Source organism: Sinocyclocheilus rhinocerous, unplaced genomic scaffold, assembly GCF_001515625.1.
Source record: "Sinocyclocheilus rhinocerous isolate Xijiao unplaced genomic scaffold, SAMN03320098_v1.1 scaffold1127, whole genome shotgun sequence".
Lineage (NCBI taxonomy): Eukaryota > Metazoa > Chordata > Actinopteri > Cypriniformes > Cyprinidae > Sinocyclocheilus > Sinocyclocheilus rhinocerous.
Genome location: NW_015632463.1, coordinates 1 through 14528, shown reverse-complemented (window position 1 = coordinate 14528; position 14528 = coordinate 1). Strand labels below are relative to the sequence as shown.

General features: G+C 40.3%; 1 protein-coding gene and 1 long non-coding RNA gene across 4 annotated transcripts in view; both read left to right on the top strand.

The window, feature by feature from the left end:
• LOC107742340 (uncharacterized) overlaps nt 1-4305 on the top strand; it is a 30457-nt gene extending 26152 nt beyond the window's left edge. For 2 of the 3 annotated variants that reach the window (XM_016555262.1, XM_016555263.1), the window contains exon 2: nt 1893-4305. In XM_016555262.1, coding sequence (XP_016410748.1) covers nt 1926-3665 — 1740 coding nt within the window. In that variant the 5' untranslated portion in view covers nt 1893-1925 and the 3' untranslated portion in view covers nt 3666-4305. Of the gene's footprint in view, nt 1-735; nt 904-1892 lie in introns of those variants that run through there. The other variant, XM_016555261.1, reaches the window with a different exon arrangement.
• A 4634-nt stretch (nt 4306-8939) lies between these two features.
• On the top strand, nt 8940-9647 carry LOC107742401 (uncharacterized). The gene is made up of 3 exons (XR_001640306.1): nt 8940-9020; nt 9309-9369; nt 9568-9647. It is a non-coding gene; the product is annotated as an uncharacterized LOC107742401 (long non-coding RNA).
• Nucleotides 9648-14528: the final 4881 nt, after the last annotated feature.

Below are 14528 nucleotides of genomic sequence, written 5' to 3'. Positions count from 1 at the left end.
ATGAAACGTCTTGACTGTTTTTGGATTATTTGTAGGTCAGTTGAGTCAACTGAAGCTACCTGTACATGCACATAATTTAAAAAAAACATGTTAATTTGAAAACATCACATGAGAGTGACGTTAGAGACAGATGGATGAAAGTCAGGGGCGGCAGGAGACAAAGAGGGGAAAATTGAACGAGCTCGGGAAATTGAGCGGAAGTAGAGCAGTGAAGCTGAACCGCCTGCGTCACGGTGGGTGCAGCCGTTCGGTCTCTCTCCAGCTCTGATTAAGGCCACCTCGCAAACAATCAACAGGCCAAAAGGGTCTATCTACTAAGTAAGTGACAGTGTCAAATTATGCTAGGTACATGGTGTACTCTATAAATACATCCTATGTATTTCGAATAAACGGATATTTAAACTTGAATGTATAATGTTCAAAAAAGCAAATTACCAGTGTTTAATCAACTCAGCTACAATTAGATTTAATTTCTGTATGAGTTAATTTAGCAGTGGTGCTTTCACTGTGTACCACAGTGCTCCGTTCTTAATGGAGAGACTGTTTCATTCATGCAATCTCTGTTCATTCATCAGAGCACCGTAGCGTACCCTCTGACTTCAAACGAGACACGAAATTCTTATCAATGGAGAGTCTGACGTCAACAGCGGCGGGATGACTCGAGGATCACGTGTCCACACGCGTCTATACAAATGGGAGTTGCGCTGTCCGTGGTCCTGAAAAAAATCACGCTCTGCATTCATCTCTCAACAAGACAGATCGAAGTGTGTTTCAAATAATTCTTGTGGGAAGCAAACTTACTTTAACTCAAGTTTTAAATGAACTTAAGGATAGCGGTTGTTTCCAAACCTCATCCAAGAAGCACAAGGTTTTGAGTTCCAGCTAATTTGTTCGGGAAATCAGGTAAGTGCACTGCCATTCCTACACGCACTCGATAAATAGTTTATAGTTCCCTATAAAAACAAAGAGAAGCTACGAAGGACTAGAGATAAGTTTTCCCTTGATACTTACCTTGAGATGATGTTGAATCTCCGTGCAAGTCATTCAAGGAGATACTGGTCGACCGATCAACAAGCGTTTAATTCATAAATTTCTAACCCCCCCCCCTCTTTTTACAACATCCGCATCAGTATTTTTCCGATAAGGTAATCTTGATATGTGATGTCTATGTTTTGTCTTTGTAAAAAAAAAAAAAAAAACATTTTTGGATCGTGTGCGTAGGAATGAGGATTTTGAAGAAATCTTAAGAGTTCGCCGGAAGTTCTTTCTTTGAAAATCGAAAGAAGGGGCGAGAGCGTACAGATTTGGATGTAAATTAACGGTGATATTGCTTTTATATGAATGAATAAAAATAAAAATATATTGACTGACATAGTAGGTTTTTCCCCCGCAGTTTGCATTTTCGGAGAGAGTGAGAGAAAGCACTGGTGAATTTATAAGGTTTCAGTTGGGCATGCTTTCGATTCCCTTGTAAGTCAAGAAAGACAATTTACACTAAATGTAGTTTCAATATAGTCATTAACCACATGTCGCCTTGCTGTGGCGTTTCGCTAATCCGACTCGAGAAGTGATAGGTGAAGAGGCAACCAGGGAATTCGCTCGGTATTGCCTTTATATGTATGTTTCCGTGTGTACTCACTTTAATTAAAGCACAACAATTAATTGAATTTAAAAACTGATAATATATTGTGGTGTGACCTACTAAAACAAGCGCACGTTGTAATATTCTACCATACTAATTTAGTTAAACAGATTTCAGCTCTCGCACGTTATACTGCTGTAGAGACGAGATGTTAAAATATAAGCGTCAGTAAAACGTATAGTCTTGTTAATGCTCGGAAAAAGGAAAAAGACAGATTAATCACCATTTTTTTTTCTTTTGTCTTTGTAAGGTGCTCCCCTCTCCCCCATCCTGTCCTCTCTGCATGGTCATGTTCTGCTGTTGCTACCCCTCCAGCACCTCAGCTCTCCTGTTAGTCCTCCTCAGCCTCACCCCCCTGCTGGCCCTGGCTGCCCCTGCACTTCAGCAGAGATCTTTAGTCAGCAGCAGCATTGATGAGGCTCTCAACTTGGCAAAAGAGGACCCGGGGGCAGCAGAAGGAGCTGCTTGGACACATAGGAAAGTGGACAGCCTGCTCCAGAAACCCTTGGGACAGGAACATGTCTCAGATATGGACTCTGCCAGTTCTCTAGCCTCGGTTCTGCTTGAGGCTCTTGACCACCCAGTTAGAGAGAAGATGACCCAGGGGGAATCTGAAGAAGGACTCGTGATAGAGGCAACAAGGAATCAGGGAGACCTTGAGCAGGACACAGAGAAATTGTCAGAGGTAATACAGCAAGGGGAGGAAAATTGGGGACAAGAAAAGCCAAAGGATGAAGTGAATACGGCTGAAAGAACAGATGGGCGGAGTCAGTCTAACGTTGCCAACCCCCTCCAGCGCAAAACCAGGGGCTATTTCCAAAATATTGACCTCGGACTGCAAGATAATGAGATCCTCCCACCTCTAAAAGGCTATAAAGCCTATAACCAGCAACTGGCCCAGGTGACCAAGAAGCTTAAGTGGCAGGAGGAGCGAACGAAAAAGCCATCCCAGCTTGACAGAAACTTCATGGATGATTTCGATTTTGTGGAAGAGGAGGAGGAGATTCTGACCCGCAAGGAGGAGGAGGCACGGGCACGGGCAGAGCAGGAGGAGGTGAGGCGGCAGGAGGCAGAGGCACAGGAGGCGCGTGAGGAGGAGCAGAGATTGGCAGACATCGCCTCTGACATGCTTCTGGACTACATGGGCAGGAAGCAGAAAGCATCATCCTACATGAGAGACATGAAGGCGGCGGCTCTTCTAAACAACGTGGCTGAGGACAAGCGCTCAAACGAGGTGGAGGATAACGACGACAATGATGAGATGGATCCCCAGACCATCGACAAGTTGATAGAGATTTCCAGCAAGCTGCACTTGCCTGCTGACGATGTGGTCGAAATAATCAGCGACGTTCAGGAGAAGAAAAAAAAGAGGAAGGATTTACCCCCGAGCAACACCCCTCGTTTCCGCCCTCTAGTTCCTCTCAAAGCCAAGCCGAGGCCTCAGGCATATCAATATCCTAAGTCACCTAAGAAATCCTCTTATACAGTCGATCCATATAAGAAATGGTACAAGGAGAGAAACAAAGGCAAGCTCAGCAAGCAGGACTACTGGTTTAAGCCGCAGAAACAGTTTCTGGCCTATCCTTCGTTCCCCTATTATCAGAAGCCATATCGAGCCTATTATCCGGTCTTCTTCCCACCCACCAAGCCGCGGTTCTATACAAATCCCGCTCTGTCATTTGACTACAACTTTGGGGGCTCCATGGGGTACGGTCTGAAGCCTCCAAACCGTAGGTACAGAGACAGGCCCAAGGCCAGGGACTGGAAATGGGCACAAGCCCCGCAACGCTCCCAGAGCCCATACCCACAACCGGACACTGTCATATCTAATTACATTCTCCCCCATCCCCGAACTTACCAGGCTCTCCCCATGCCCAAACCACGTTCTCCTCCAAGCGGGAGAATACCTTCTTACATCTACCCACCAGACTATGTGTACGATGAGCCGGAGTCTCCACAGGAGAGTGATGAAGAACTGGAGAACTTCATTGAGAAGATTTATTACAATCGTAGGTTATTTTAGTCAGCTGGGAGTTCAGGATATTCTAAAGCGATGAAAGAGTGAGGAGAAAAAGCTGACAGGGAGTTTGAGTGACAGGGCTGTGAAAAGACAGTTAGGTGTTTCTTCTCCACTCTTGTGTTTTGATACATTCCAAATCAGGAACGGAAGAGATGGTGCTGCTATATCAGAACCTATCTGCGTGCACTCATTTGGTTTCTCTCGCAGTTTACATTTTAATTTGGTGAGAGAATAGACAGGTGAATTTGTAAGGTTTCATTCAGGTATGTTTTTGATTCTCTTGCATGTGGGGGAAAAAAAGAAGAAAAAAATTACAAAAGATAAAACAAAAAGAAACCAAAAACAAGCAGACAAAATGGTCAAAGAAAACATTTTGGTGCCAATTGCAAGAGACCCATGTTTATACAAAGATTTATTTTCTTTAGGAAACACTTGATTAATTGAAAAGCAAAGCTTGGGGTTGAATTCTTGACACTGCAGGGCACAGTAATAATTGCAATGGCACTAGTTACACAAACAAGTAACTGTCAAATAATTACAGGCTTTTCCTGAGGGTCTGTTTGATTGTTTTGATCAATGTTCATATTGCCTTAATACTGATCACTGTTTTCGCTCATCCATGTGCATGCAGGTCTTGCACCACAAAAAAAAAGAATTCTGTCACGCACGCTGTAAACAATGCTTGAAACTAAATCTTCCATTTTATTCACAGAAATGCAAAATGTTGAATATCTTTGCTAGGTCGGTGCCCTGTCAATCTACTTGGTTGGAATACCTGTATACGTGATTTACTGTAAACTTAACATCTTGCCAAAATTTCGAACAAATTTTAAAAATGCCCCTGTTGCTATGGGTTACCTCCAATGTTCCTGAGAGCCAACAGAATGCTGTATAGTAATGTTTGGTCCTAAAAATAAGTTTTGAAATGTCTGAAGTTTGTGAGGAATACTCTAAGGGTGAACAGTTTGCACGTCTATCTGTATTTGCATCTTTAAAAAAACAAAAACAAAAAAAAAACAAATAAAAAAAGACAAATTTGGGGAAAATTTCCTTGATCAAACTGTGATTATTTAAAAAATTAATAAAAAAACAAAAAACAAACAAAGAAAGACAACTCTAATTACTATAGCAAGTGTTTTCATCAGTGAACTGTCTTGTGAAAGGAATTTGTTGTTGTCAACTTCCCGATTGTAAGTTGTACAGTGTCAAATAAACAACTGTGTGTGCAATGTGTAAATAACAGCATGTTGATTACTAGTTTTGCTATATGACGAAAATAAAGGCAATTATTTTATTAAAGTCAGCTTTTTTAACAGATGTCTTATTGGAACGTCTTTGATCAGATCCTGAGCAGAAATTAATTAATTTCTATACCACAGAGGGTTCTTGCCAGGACGATATATGCCGTTTCTTATCTCACCTGTAGCAGAAATTGCATTTGACGTCACAGAGAGTTTGAACCAGCATGCCCAGTACATCTTTGAATTTGATCTGTATTTTCCACAAGCTTTTTGTCATGCCGTGTTACAGCAGAACACTGAAAACACAAACTGACTGACTACAGAGACCATTTATTCTCCAGCTACTCAAGTACCTACGTGTTCCTGAGAAGATCTCTAATGAAACACATAGATATGCAGCTCTATGTTTCTTAAAAACCTTTACGAGTCATGATTGCATTACTCATGGCATCCTGTTCCGCAACAAACACTCATCGGAAAATGTTGTGATTATTAAAATGGAACATGTTTACCAAGCATCAGAGCAAAACATGAACAGAATTACGTGAAAGGAGATGTAAGTGCATCTGAATGCAGGCTTTAACTAGCATGTTTTCAACCTCCTGAGAATGATGCTGTTCAATAAGATGCCACTAGATGAAAGTCATTCGCTAATAAAAAGAACTTAGATTAATAAAAGGCTAGTAATGTGAAGGGAATAGACATGGAGACACACTGAGACCAAATGAAAGGGAGGGGTGGGGAGAGAGAAAGCTGCAGTGATTAATGAGTCACATGATTGACGGGTGAGTCATCTACTGCCATGCACCACTGCAGAACCTCAAGCACTTATACCCTCTCCCTCTCTCTCTCTCTCTCTCTCTCCCTCTCTCTCTCATACACACACACACACACACACACACAGGCACAAACACCAGCCCACTCCCCCACACCCTGACTTTGGACACAATGCAGAACTCAATTATGCTTAAAAACACCTGCATTAGGCAAGACGCAAACACTCCTATTGCCAGAAGGCCTTGCGGTCTAATTCAAACTACACAGCATTTGGTTAAAACACCACTAAGACCTCACGGCGACCGATAATAGTGGGATTTAACCCCAAATAGATGTTCATTATCGTGCTGATGCACTCTAAACATCTACGGCTTCCCATCCAGCAGCCCTTAGTGTCGATCCGGCTGCAAATTAAGCATTGCGGCGACAGACGGCCGCTTGAAAATTTTCCATTAGTGACCAGAGTGCAGCGGCTATGGGGGACAGTTGTTTATGAGCCTCTGATGTGTTTCTCTCATTCCTTTTCTTTCAGCTTTTGTGTCAAAAACGCAGAGGGTCATGAATGAGCATAAGTGCCGCGAAGTCTCACGGCGCTGTTGTCGGAGGCTGGTGAGTCATGGCCACTTACGTTCTGCCTCAACCTCCATTCTCAAACAGTTTCACTGAAATATGCAAAGAGTCTGTTAAGTTACGGCGGTAATTACTGTAAATGGACGCCTGACTCTTCAAAACCTTCACACACGAAATGTTCCGAGTCATTAATGTACGCCACGGCTCCATCTGTTGCTCAGGCACGTGATCGCACGAACACACGTGTGCGCATGCAAAAATCAGGCATAAACACAGCCTGATGGCAGTGGAGCCAGCACTTCTGAGGTAAAAAGTGGCTGATAATGACTGTGACTCAGACAGCAGCTCTAATGATGCATTCTGCCGAGCCGACCGACCAATGACTGTGACTCAGACAGCAGCTCTAATGATGCATTCTGCCGAGCCAACCGACCAACACAGCACGGGAAAAAACACTCTTGGATGAAACTTTCTCTAAGGTGCTTCAAAGTGCCTTGAAGCTCTCTGCTGCCTTTGTAGATAGACAGCCCCCATTTATGCCCTTCCTGGATTTCAGTGATTAGCCATAATTGAACAGAATCATTTCAATCTCGGAGAGGTTGATACAAAAATGCTAAAATAAAAAATTCCTCTTCCCCCGATCCTTCTCTGTATGCCAAACCTTTATGCATGATGATAATTACCTTGTAATTACCATTCAATTATACCCTCTGCTCTCGCCGTAAGAGCTGTCAGTGTGTCCGTTAAGAGCTGATTGCCAGAGTCTGCCGTTGTGTCTCACAGGATGTGCTTTTACGCCGGTTTTTGGCATCAAACGAATGTACCTGCGCTGTCATGTTGTAATATATGGCGGTGGATACAGCTTTAATATGTCACGTACTAGAGGTTTCATTTTAAAGACTGTGTGAAATGATTTTCTTTCGGAATCAATTCAAAATGTTCCATTTCACACGCCGGGGGGAGAATGATCTTTGACAGCACTGGCAGGAGAGGCAGGCATCAGGCTCTCGGCTCCCAGCATGCACCAGCAGCCATGTTTCCATTAAAGAGCTTTGTGTGCTTTGACAGTAAAACAAAAGGAAGGCCATCTATCACGTTGTGAAGTCTGATTAATGTGGCTTGCTATCTTTATTGAAGTGTATTGATGTAAATGGAAGTACAGAAACTGTTATGACACGCAAGCTAAAAAGTGTTGATCACGATCAGCACTGCAGAAACACCTGCAGAAGGTTAACAGTGAGTGGAAAAACAACATCAACATTTCATTCATCTGCCGGTTGGGTCGGTGCCGCATTTAAAAAAAAAAAGGAGGAGGTGAAGAGGGTTGAGGAGCTGATGGAGTCAGAGAGAATGGAGGGAGCGCATGAAACCGAAAGAATAAAGGTGAAGGTCTGAGTGACTCACTCTCTATAAGTACTTATCCAGCAGCTCTGTAAAGTGGCGGACCACCTTCACAGTAACAAGCTCATTGCCTGGCTTCTCTAGCACTGAACGCTCTCATATATACGGGTGTTTCTGCAACTGTGGGCACTTTTTTGTCCCAGGGGTTGATTTTTTTTTATTAAAGGTAATAGATTTCAAATAGATTTCAATGCTTTTCTTTTTGATATATATATGTATATACAGTATATAAAACATATAATTTGTCATCATTTTTAATGTTTTACATTTCCTTTTTTACATTTTCAAAGAGTAACAGTAATTATAATTATTATGAACTTACTTTTTAGTCAACAGTGTCTGTGAAGAGCTATATGAAATACGAGACATGATGAGTGAAGAAAAAATGTCTGAGCTCACAGCTTTGGTTAAGCAATTTTAATGAATCATGTCAGGATATGTTACATTTATTTATTAATTAAACATTTAAAATGCAATTTCCATCACAGAATGTTATTAAACACAAATTGCGTTTAATAAAATTCTGTGGTGGAAACAACATTTTAAATATGTTCGAAATGTTTTCAGTGGTTACAATTAATTTTAAGGTGTACATTGTAATTATATATTTAAGTTGTGAGTAATATTAATTAACAATGTGCTCTTACTAGGGTTAGGGTTAAGATTAGGGTTTAGTTTAGGGGCAGTTGCATGTGATTATGCAAAATGTACTGTTATTACTACGTGCATGTACATGTGACAAGGACACTGCAAAATAGTTTTGCCGGTTTATTAAATATTTTTATTAAAATATGTTTAAACATGCAAGATGTGATGAAAATGACAATGCAGAAAAAAAGTCCTTTGATAATGTGTGCATATACTGTTGGATATTGTCAACAGACAAATTACATGAGAGTGTTAAAAGTGTGTTTTAAGAGAGTCTATTTTCTAAAAGCCCACAGGGACAACACTTGAACACACACTCACTCTTTGGTACTATATTAGGTCCACATTGTGTGTGCAAACAGCCCTCTTGTCTCGAGGGCGTAATCCATTTGATGTTTACATCAAGTGCTATTGTGGCAGATGGGGTAAAATGTCCCTCAGGGGTGTTTATCCTCATCTGGGGAGTCCAGACTGCTGACTGACCGAGGCAGACGAGGCCTGACACCTGAGCTCCACTGCTGTCACTCTTTACAGCAAATCTCCTTGTGAGCCATTGAGATTCATCAAATATTGAATGGCCACAGTTTCCGTTGCGTGAGAAGAAGGGGTTAGGGAGAAAGAGAACGAGAGAGCAGATAAACAAAAAGAGGTTGCTCTCACGGAAACAGGAGGTCAGTGAGATGGCGGGGACGGTTAACGACAGCCAAGCGGCCCAAGTGGGGTAAGTGAGCTCTCCATGAGTACAACACTTAACTGCTGATGTTTTGCTAGTGTCAGGCTGAGTTAAAAGGTCTCGGCTGGGGAAACTCAAGCCTCTGAGTGTAATTCGTAGGCAGATGGATTAATTGATAACCTCCCGTTGAGGGGTAAACAACAGTAATTGAGACTGACTGTCAAGGCACTGTCTAAGGAAAAGCCCAGCCATTAAAATGTACAAACAAATAAACAAAAACAATATAAACATGTTTTTTTTTTTACTCTTTACTCACTCTTTCTTTTAAAAATACAGAATGAGTACGACTGACCAAAGTGACAAGGAACAAAACTCTCCACAGGACCAACAGGAACAGGTCAGAGTTTTTCTTTATTTTCAATGGACCAATCAGTTTATTTAATTTACATCATAAAAACGTCCGACAAAGCAACAAGACACAGCACGCATGTTTACATATAAAAATGCTTAAAAGGCAGCGTAAGTGAATGCAAAAACGTGCTCTGTGTGAACTGTCTCTAAACACTGTCTCGAAACAACATGGGTTGCTTCACAGGCCGTTTCATGCGAGGAAGGGAGCTGTTGTGTTACACAAGAGAAATCTGAATCCGGCCAGACCCCAAACATTGCACAGGCCTTGGCAGCGACTCCTGTACACACACACAGTACGTCTAAACCTGTCACTGTTAACCAGCTGATAAATGCTTACACTGATAATAAGGATAAGGTACATTAAAAATGCTGAACAGTTTGTCCTTGTGCAAACGTTCGGCACTGAAATGCTAATGCTGTGTACTCAGGAGGATGATGGGAAACGGCCAGCACACAGGCCTAAATTGAGCCTACTCTTGGCTATTTTGGGCTGTTTGTTCTGTGGTAAAAATAAAAATTAGGCTATATTTAGAGTGAATAAGACTGATAGTGCTCACAGATCTTGTTTGCTTAGGTGTGAAGTAATGAATTTATAATGAGCGTGCTCTTCAATAGCTATAGGAGTCGCCCTTGAACTCTGCTGGTACTGCTTGAAATCTCTCCCCATCGAAGACCACAACATACCTCAGGTACAGTGAGAAACTCATGTTCGTGCTTAATATGCGTCTATATGAAATATAGGGCATGCTTTAATAGATTTATGATCTGGTTTGCCTGCCTTTTTAGGACTAGATAGACTCTGGGGTTGGATTTCATTGATCTGGCATGCATTCAGTATCTTGTTGCAACCATTTCAGCTGGTTGTAAATTATGTAGCCGAGTTAGCTTTGAAAAATATAACATGTCATTCCCGCATGTGTCCACTAGATGGTGGAGTTCAGTAAAGGTTTTGTTTCAGTTGCAGGCGGACAGTGAGGATCTAACACTGCCCCCCAGTGGTGAGCGTTTGCACTACCAGCGAGACCCCAGACCTCATTTTGGAGTTGCTCACTCCTCTCGCTCTGTGTCTTTCCCCTTGTGGGACAGTGATAGGCCGAGGGAGATGAAGAGGGGAGAGGAGGAGGAGGAGGAGGCCGTGGAATCTGTCAGCTGTTGTCCTCACTGCCATCTTGGGCTGCCACGTGATACACTAAGCTGGCATGAGGTAAGTAGACACGCCAAAAGTTGTTTTCAGAATGCAATACTAGTATACTACATTGTATATTGCCAAAAAATAAATAAATAAATAAATACACTTAATTAATATATATACTGTATACTGTACGTTATACATTGTATAATGCCTATATATTTATTTCACACACACACACACACACACACACACACACACATGGAATACTGCTATTTTCCAGTAAATAAATATTTAATACAATAATTATTCCTTAATTATATAAAATATATGAATGTTTGATTGTTTATGAATGTTTAATCTATTATATTATTCTATTATTGACATTATGATTATGATTATATTATATTGATAATAATATATAAATAATACAATTAATAAAAATTTTATGTGCATGTTGATTGTTAGAGACAACATAAAAATAGTATGACATTTAAAATAAATTGATTTACCCGACAATGGTACATTTCTCTGGCTTTGTTTTCACTGTTGTTTGATTTCTGTCTTTTTGTGCAGGCAAAGTGTCTGTTATTTGATGGGCAGAGAAACAATTTGTCTTAATAAAACTGTCTCCTGTCGCTCCTGTCTGTTGATGGCTATACCTAAAATAAGCTATGAAACTGCTGATATTTTTGTTCAGTCCTATTTTACCTGTTTATAAGTTTTAATATATTTGTTCAGTAATATATTGTAAACAATTTAGGAGCTGGACTGTCAGAAATAATAGAATTGCCTTTTAATAATACAGTATTACTATTCTTTGAGGTCAAGAACAGCACTCAACTGCTTCACTGTTTCTAAGCGAAATCCAATTCTTTATTTTAGCATTACATTACATGCTTTGTCATTTGTCACAGTGAGGAAATTGAACCTTTCAAGAGTCATGGATTTCTTGTCTTTACTATTCACTGCGGTGCTTATTTTATTCATACTATTATATGCTTGAAATGATGCCAATGCATTATGTGCAATGTTGTCAAATAGCATTTACTAAGGATGAATCAGGAATGTCAAAAATGTATTGAATTGCCCAAAGTTTGCTAACAATATGAAAAGCGTCATTGTTAAAACTGTGTACATGTGTGCATTAAAATGGTTTAAATAAAAATGTATATGGCCTGATGGTTAGTTATATCAGTGTCTGTAGTGCGCTATGCATTTTTAAACCCTTGTGTTTGATTGCAGGCGAGTATGGAGGAATGAGCAGAGGCTGAGAGGTTCATTTCTCAAGCACAAACCTCACATTTCAGGTGTTATCTGAGGCAGCCAAAGCCTGGGTGACTCAAAGTTGCCTCAAAATGAGAGTTCACACATGGAGTGAATTGTCAACATGGTTGAGTCTAGCAACATCCTAAAGCCAGAAGTGTCCATAGACCATTGGCTTATGTTATGGGGCAAGACAGGATGCCAAAATGATTTTCACTGGTTTTCAAATATAAAACGGGGACACAGCTCCATTTACCACAAGAAACAGACCTGCAGTGTATTATTTTATTAATATGAACATTTTGATTGGCCATATATTGGCCTTATATGTACATTTCTTTATATATAAATATACATGATATATACAAAAAGTATCTATTTGTCTGGTATCAGCAATAAGTTCACAAACAGATTATAACTGTTATTTGTGTTGATGACATTATAACAGAAATTCATATACCAATATTGCAATATCAATCAATAGTGCAAAGAATAGTCAACTTAAATTGATGCACAGTCGATATTGGGATGTGCAACATAGATGAACAGGAAAAGGTCGAGCAGCTAGACGAAGTTCCCAAGTAGCCTACTGTCAAATGACTATACGGAGCTCAAATGATCAGTAGCCTCTACAAGGGTGCAAAAGTAAAGTCTCACCAGGGGCGCCATTACGGGGGTGCAGAATATGTCAGGCATATGGTCCGAAGCTAGGGGGCCCCAAATCACGATTTTGGATTTTTTTTTAAAGAACGTCGTCTTGCGCTTAAACGGACAAACACAGATTGCCAATTTGAACATTCAAACGATTTTAAGGCATTCAAGCACAAGGATAGGCGAGTAACAACTCCATTCAGTGTGCTGTGTTACTCAGACAGCCGTGTCTCTGACATCTAGAGCCCTGCATTTCAGCCCGATCCCAACGGGTCCCGACTTATTTACGCACCTACGGGCTTCGGGACAATTTTCAAGTCATAGCTCAGACGCGGGCAGGCATTGGGCCTGTTTTAGGCTTCTCCTTATTTTATTTTTTTTTTATCTTAGACATCTATCAATTATGGTGATGAAAAAAATTTACCACACTGGTGGAAACAACACGAGATAATGCTACTGTCAAGACCGGCTCGGATGGTGTTTAGTGACCCCGCCAGCAGCGAGCGTGCCTTTATAGAAAAATAAATAGAGTTATAGAAAAAAAAGGAGGACTGGCTTTAAACTAGGGCTGCCCCTGACCAGAGATTAATTCCTTAAATTCTAAACCATAATGAACCTTTAATATTTAGGCTAGCCTATTCTGTGTTCAAGCGCATGCATTAAGCTAAAGCTTGCTGCAAAGCCCCGGCAAAATTACCATGAATGTGTCTGGGGGAAATGGTAAAAAGGTTTTTGAATTATTTATTAATAAACTAGTGTTTCTAGAGATATTATTTTAGGCAAGTCGTGATGATTTGAGAAGGTTAAATTGATCAAACGTGATCTACTCATTGTCTGCCGCTGGCCGCTTTGTCGTACACAAACAAAAACTTGATTTTAACAAACAAAAAATGTTCCAAATATATTTCTCAATTAACTTGATAAAGAAACGAAAATAAATATAACCACTTTGCCATTAAAAACAAAACTGAACTATTTTAATGGCTGCAACAGCAGCTGAGCAATGGGGAAGCGAGAAAGAGAAAAAAGACACGGGCTTCAGTCGGATTGGACAGAGAATTCTGATAAGCTGTCGGACAATTTATATATAGCCTATAGGCTAGTTTCTTTCAATCTCTTATTAAGCGTCAAAAGAAAAAAAAAACACATTCATCTGGAAGAAGGGGGCCCAAATTTGCTTGGATATGCGCCTAATAGCGCACATTTTTAGTTAAGTGTTTAAACTAACATTAATATGCTTGAAGTGTTTTATATCTAGAGATATTATTTTAGGCAAGTCGTGATGATTTGAGAAGGTTAAATTGATCAAACGTGATCTACTCATTGTCTGCCGCTGGCCGCTTTGTCGTACACAAACAAAAACTTGATTTTAACAAACAAAAAATGTTCCAAATATATTTCTCAATTAACTTGATAAAGAAACGAAAATAAATATAACCACTTTGCCATTAAAAACAAAACTGAACTATTTTAATGGCTGCAACAGCAGCTGAGCAATGGGGAAGCGAGAAAGAGAAAAAAGACACGGGCTTCAGTCGGATTGGACAGAGAATTCTGATAAGCTGTCGGACAATTTATATATAGCCTATAGGCTAGTTTCTTTCAATCTCTTATTAAGCGTCAAAAGAAGAAAAAAAACACATTCATCTGGAAGAAGGGGGCCCAAATTTCTGTCTTGCATACCTCCCTTAAAACTAGATCTTCATGGCGCCCTTGAGTCTCACTTAAATGTGCATTATGGGGGACATATGTCAAATTATCCATTCTGAGGACACCACTGTTTAAACAGGTCAGGTTATCATTTGGAGTAGGCTGAAAAGGATTCCAAAATCCAGAAAATTACATGGAATTAGATGAAAAACCTCTGAAGATAACTGAAATTGTTCAGTGGGTTTGCGTATATGTGCTTTTTACAACAGGGCTTTCATTAATTACCCTCATGCAAAGACTTTGAAGAAAATCACCTTTAAATTAGGATCTTTAAATTGATTGACTGGACAAGTACAATTCAAGCCACCTATTCAGTTCCCCTTTCCTTCTTCCTGATTTAAGGTTCCTTTCAGTTGCTAAAATATACTAGTAGAAAAATTAACTTGGAG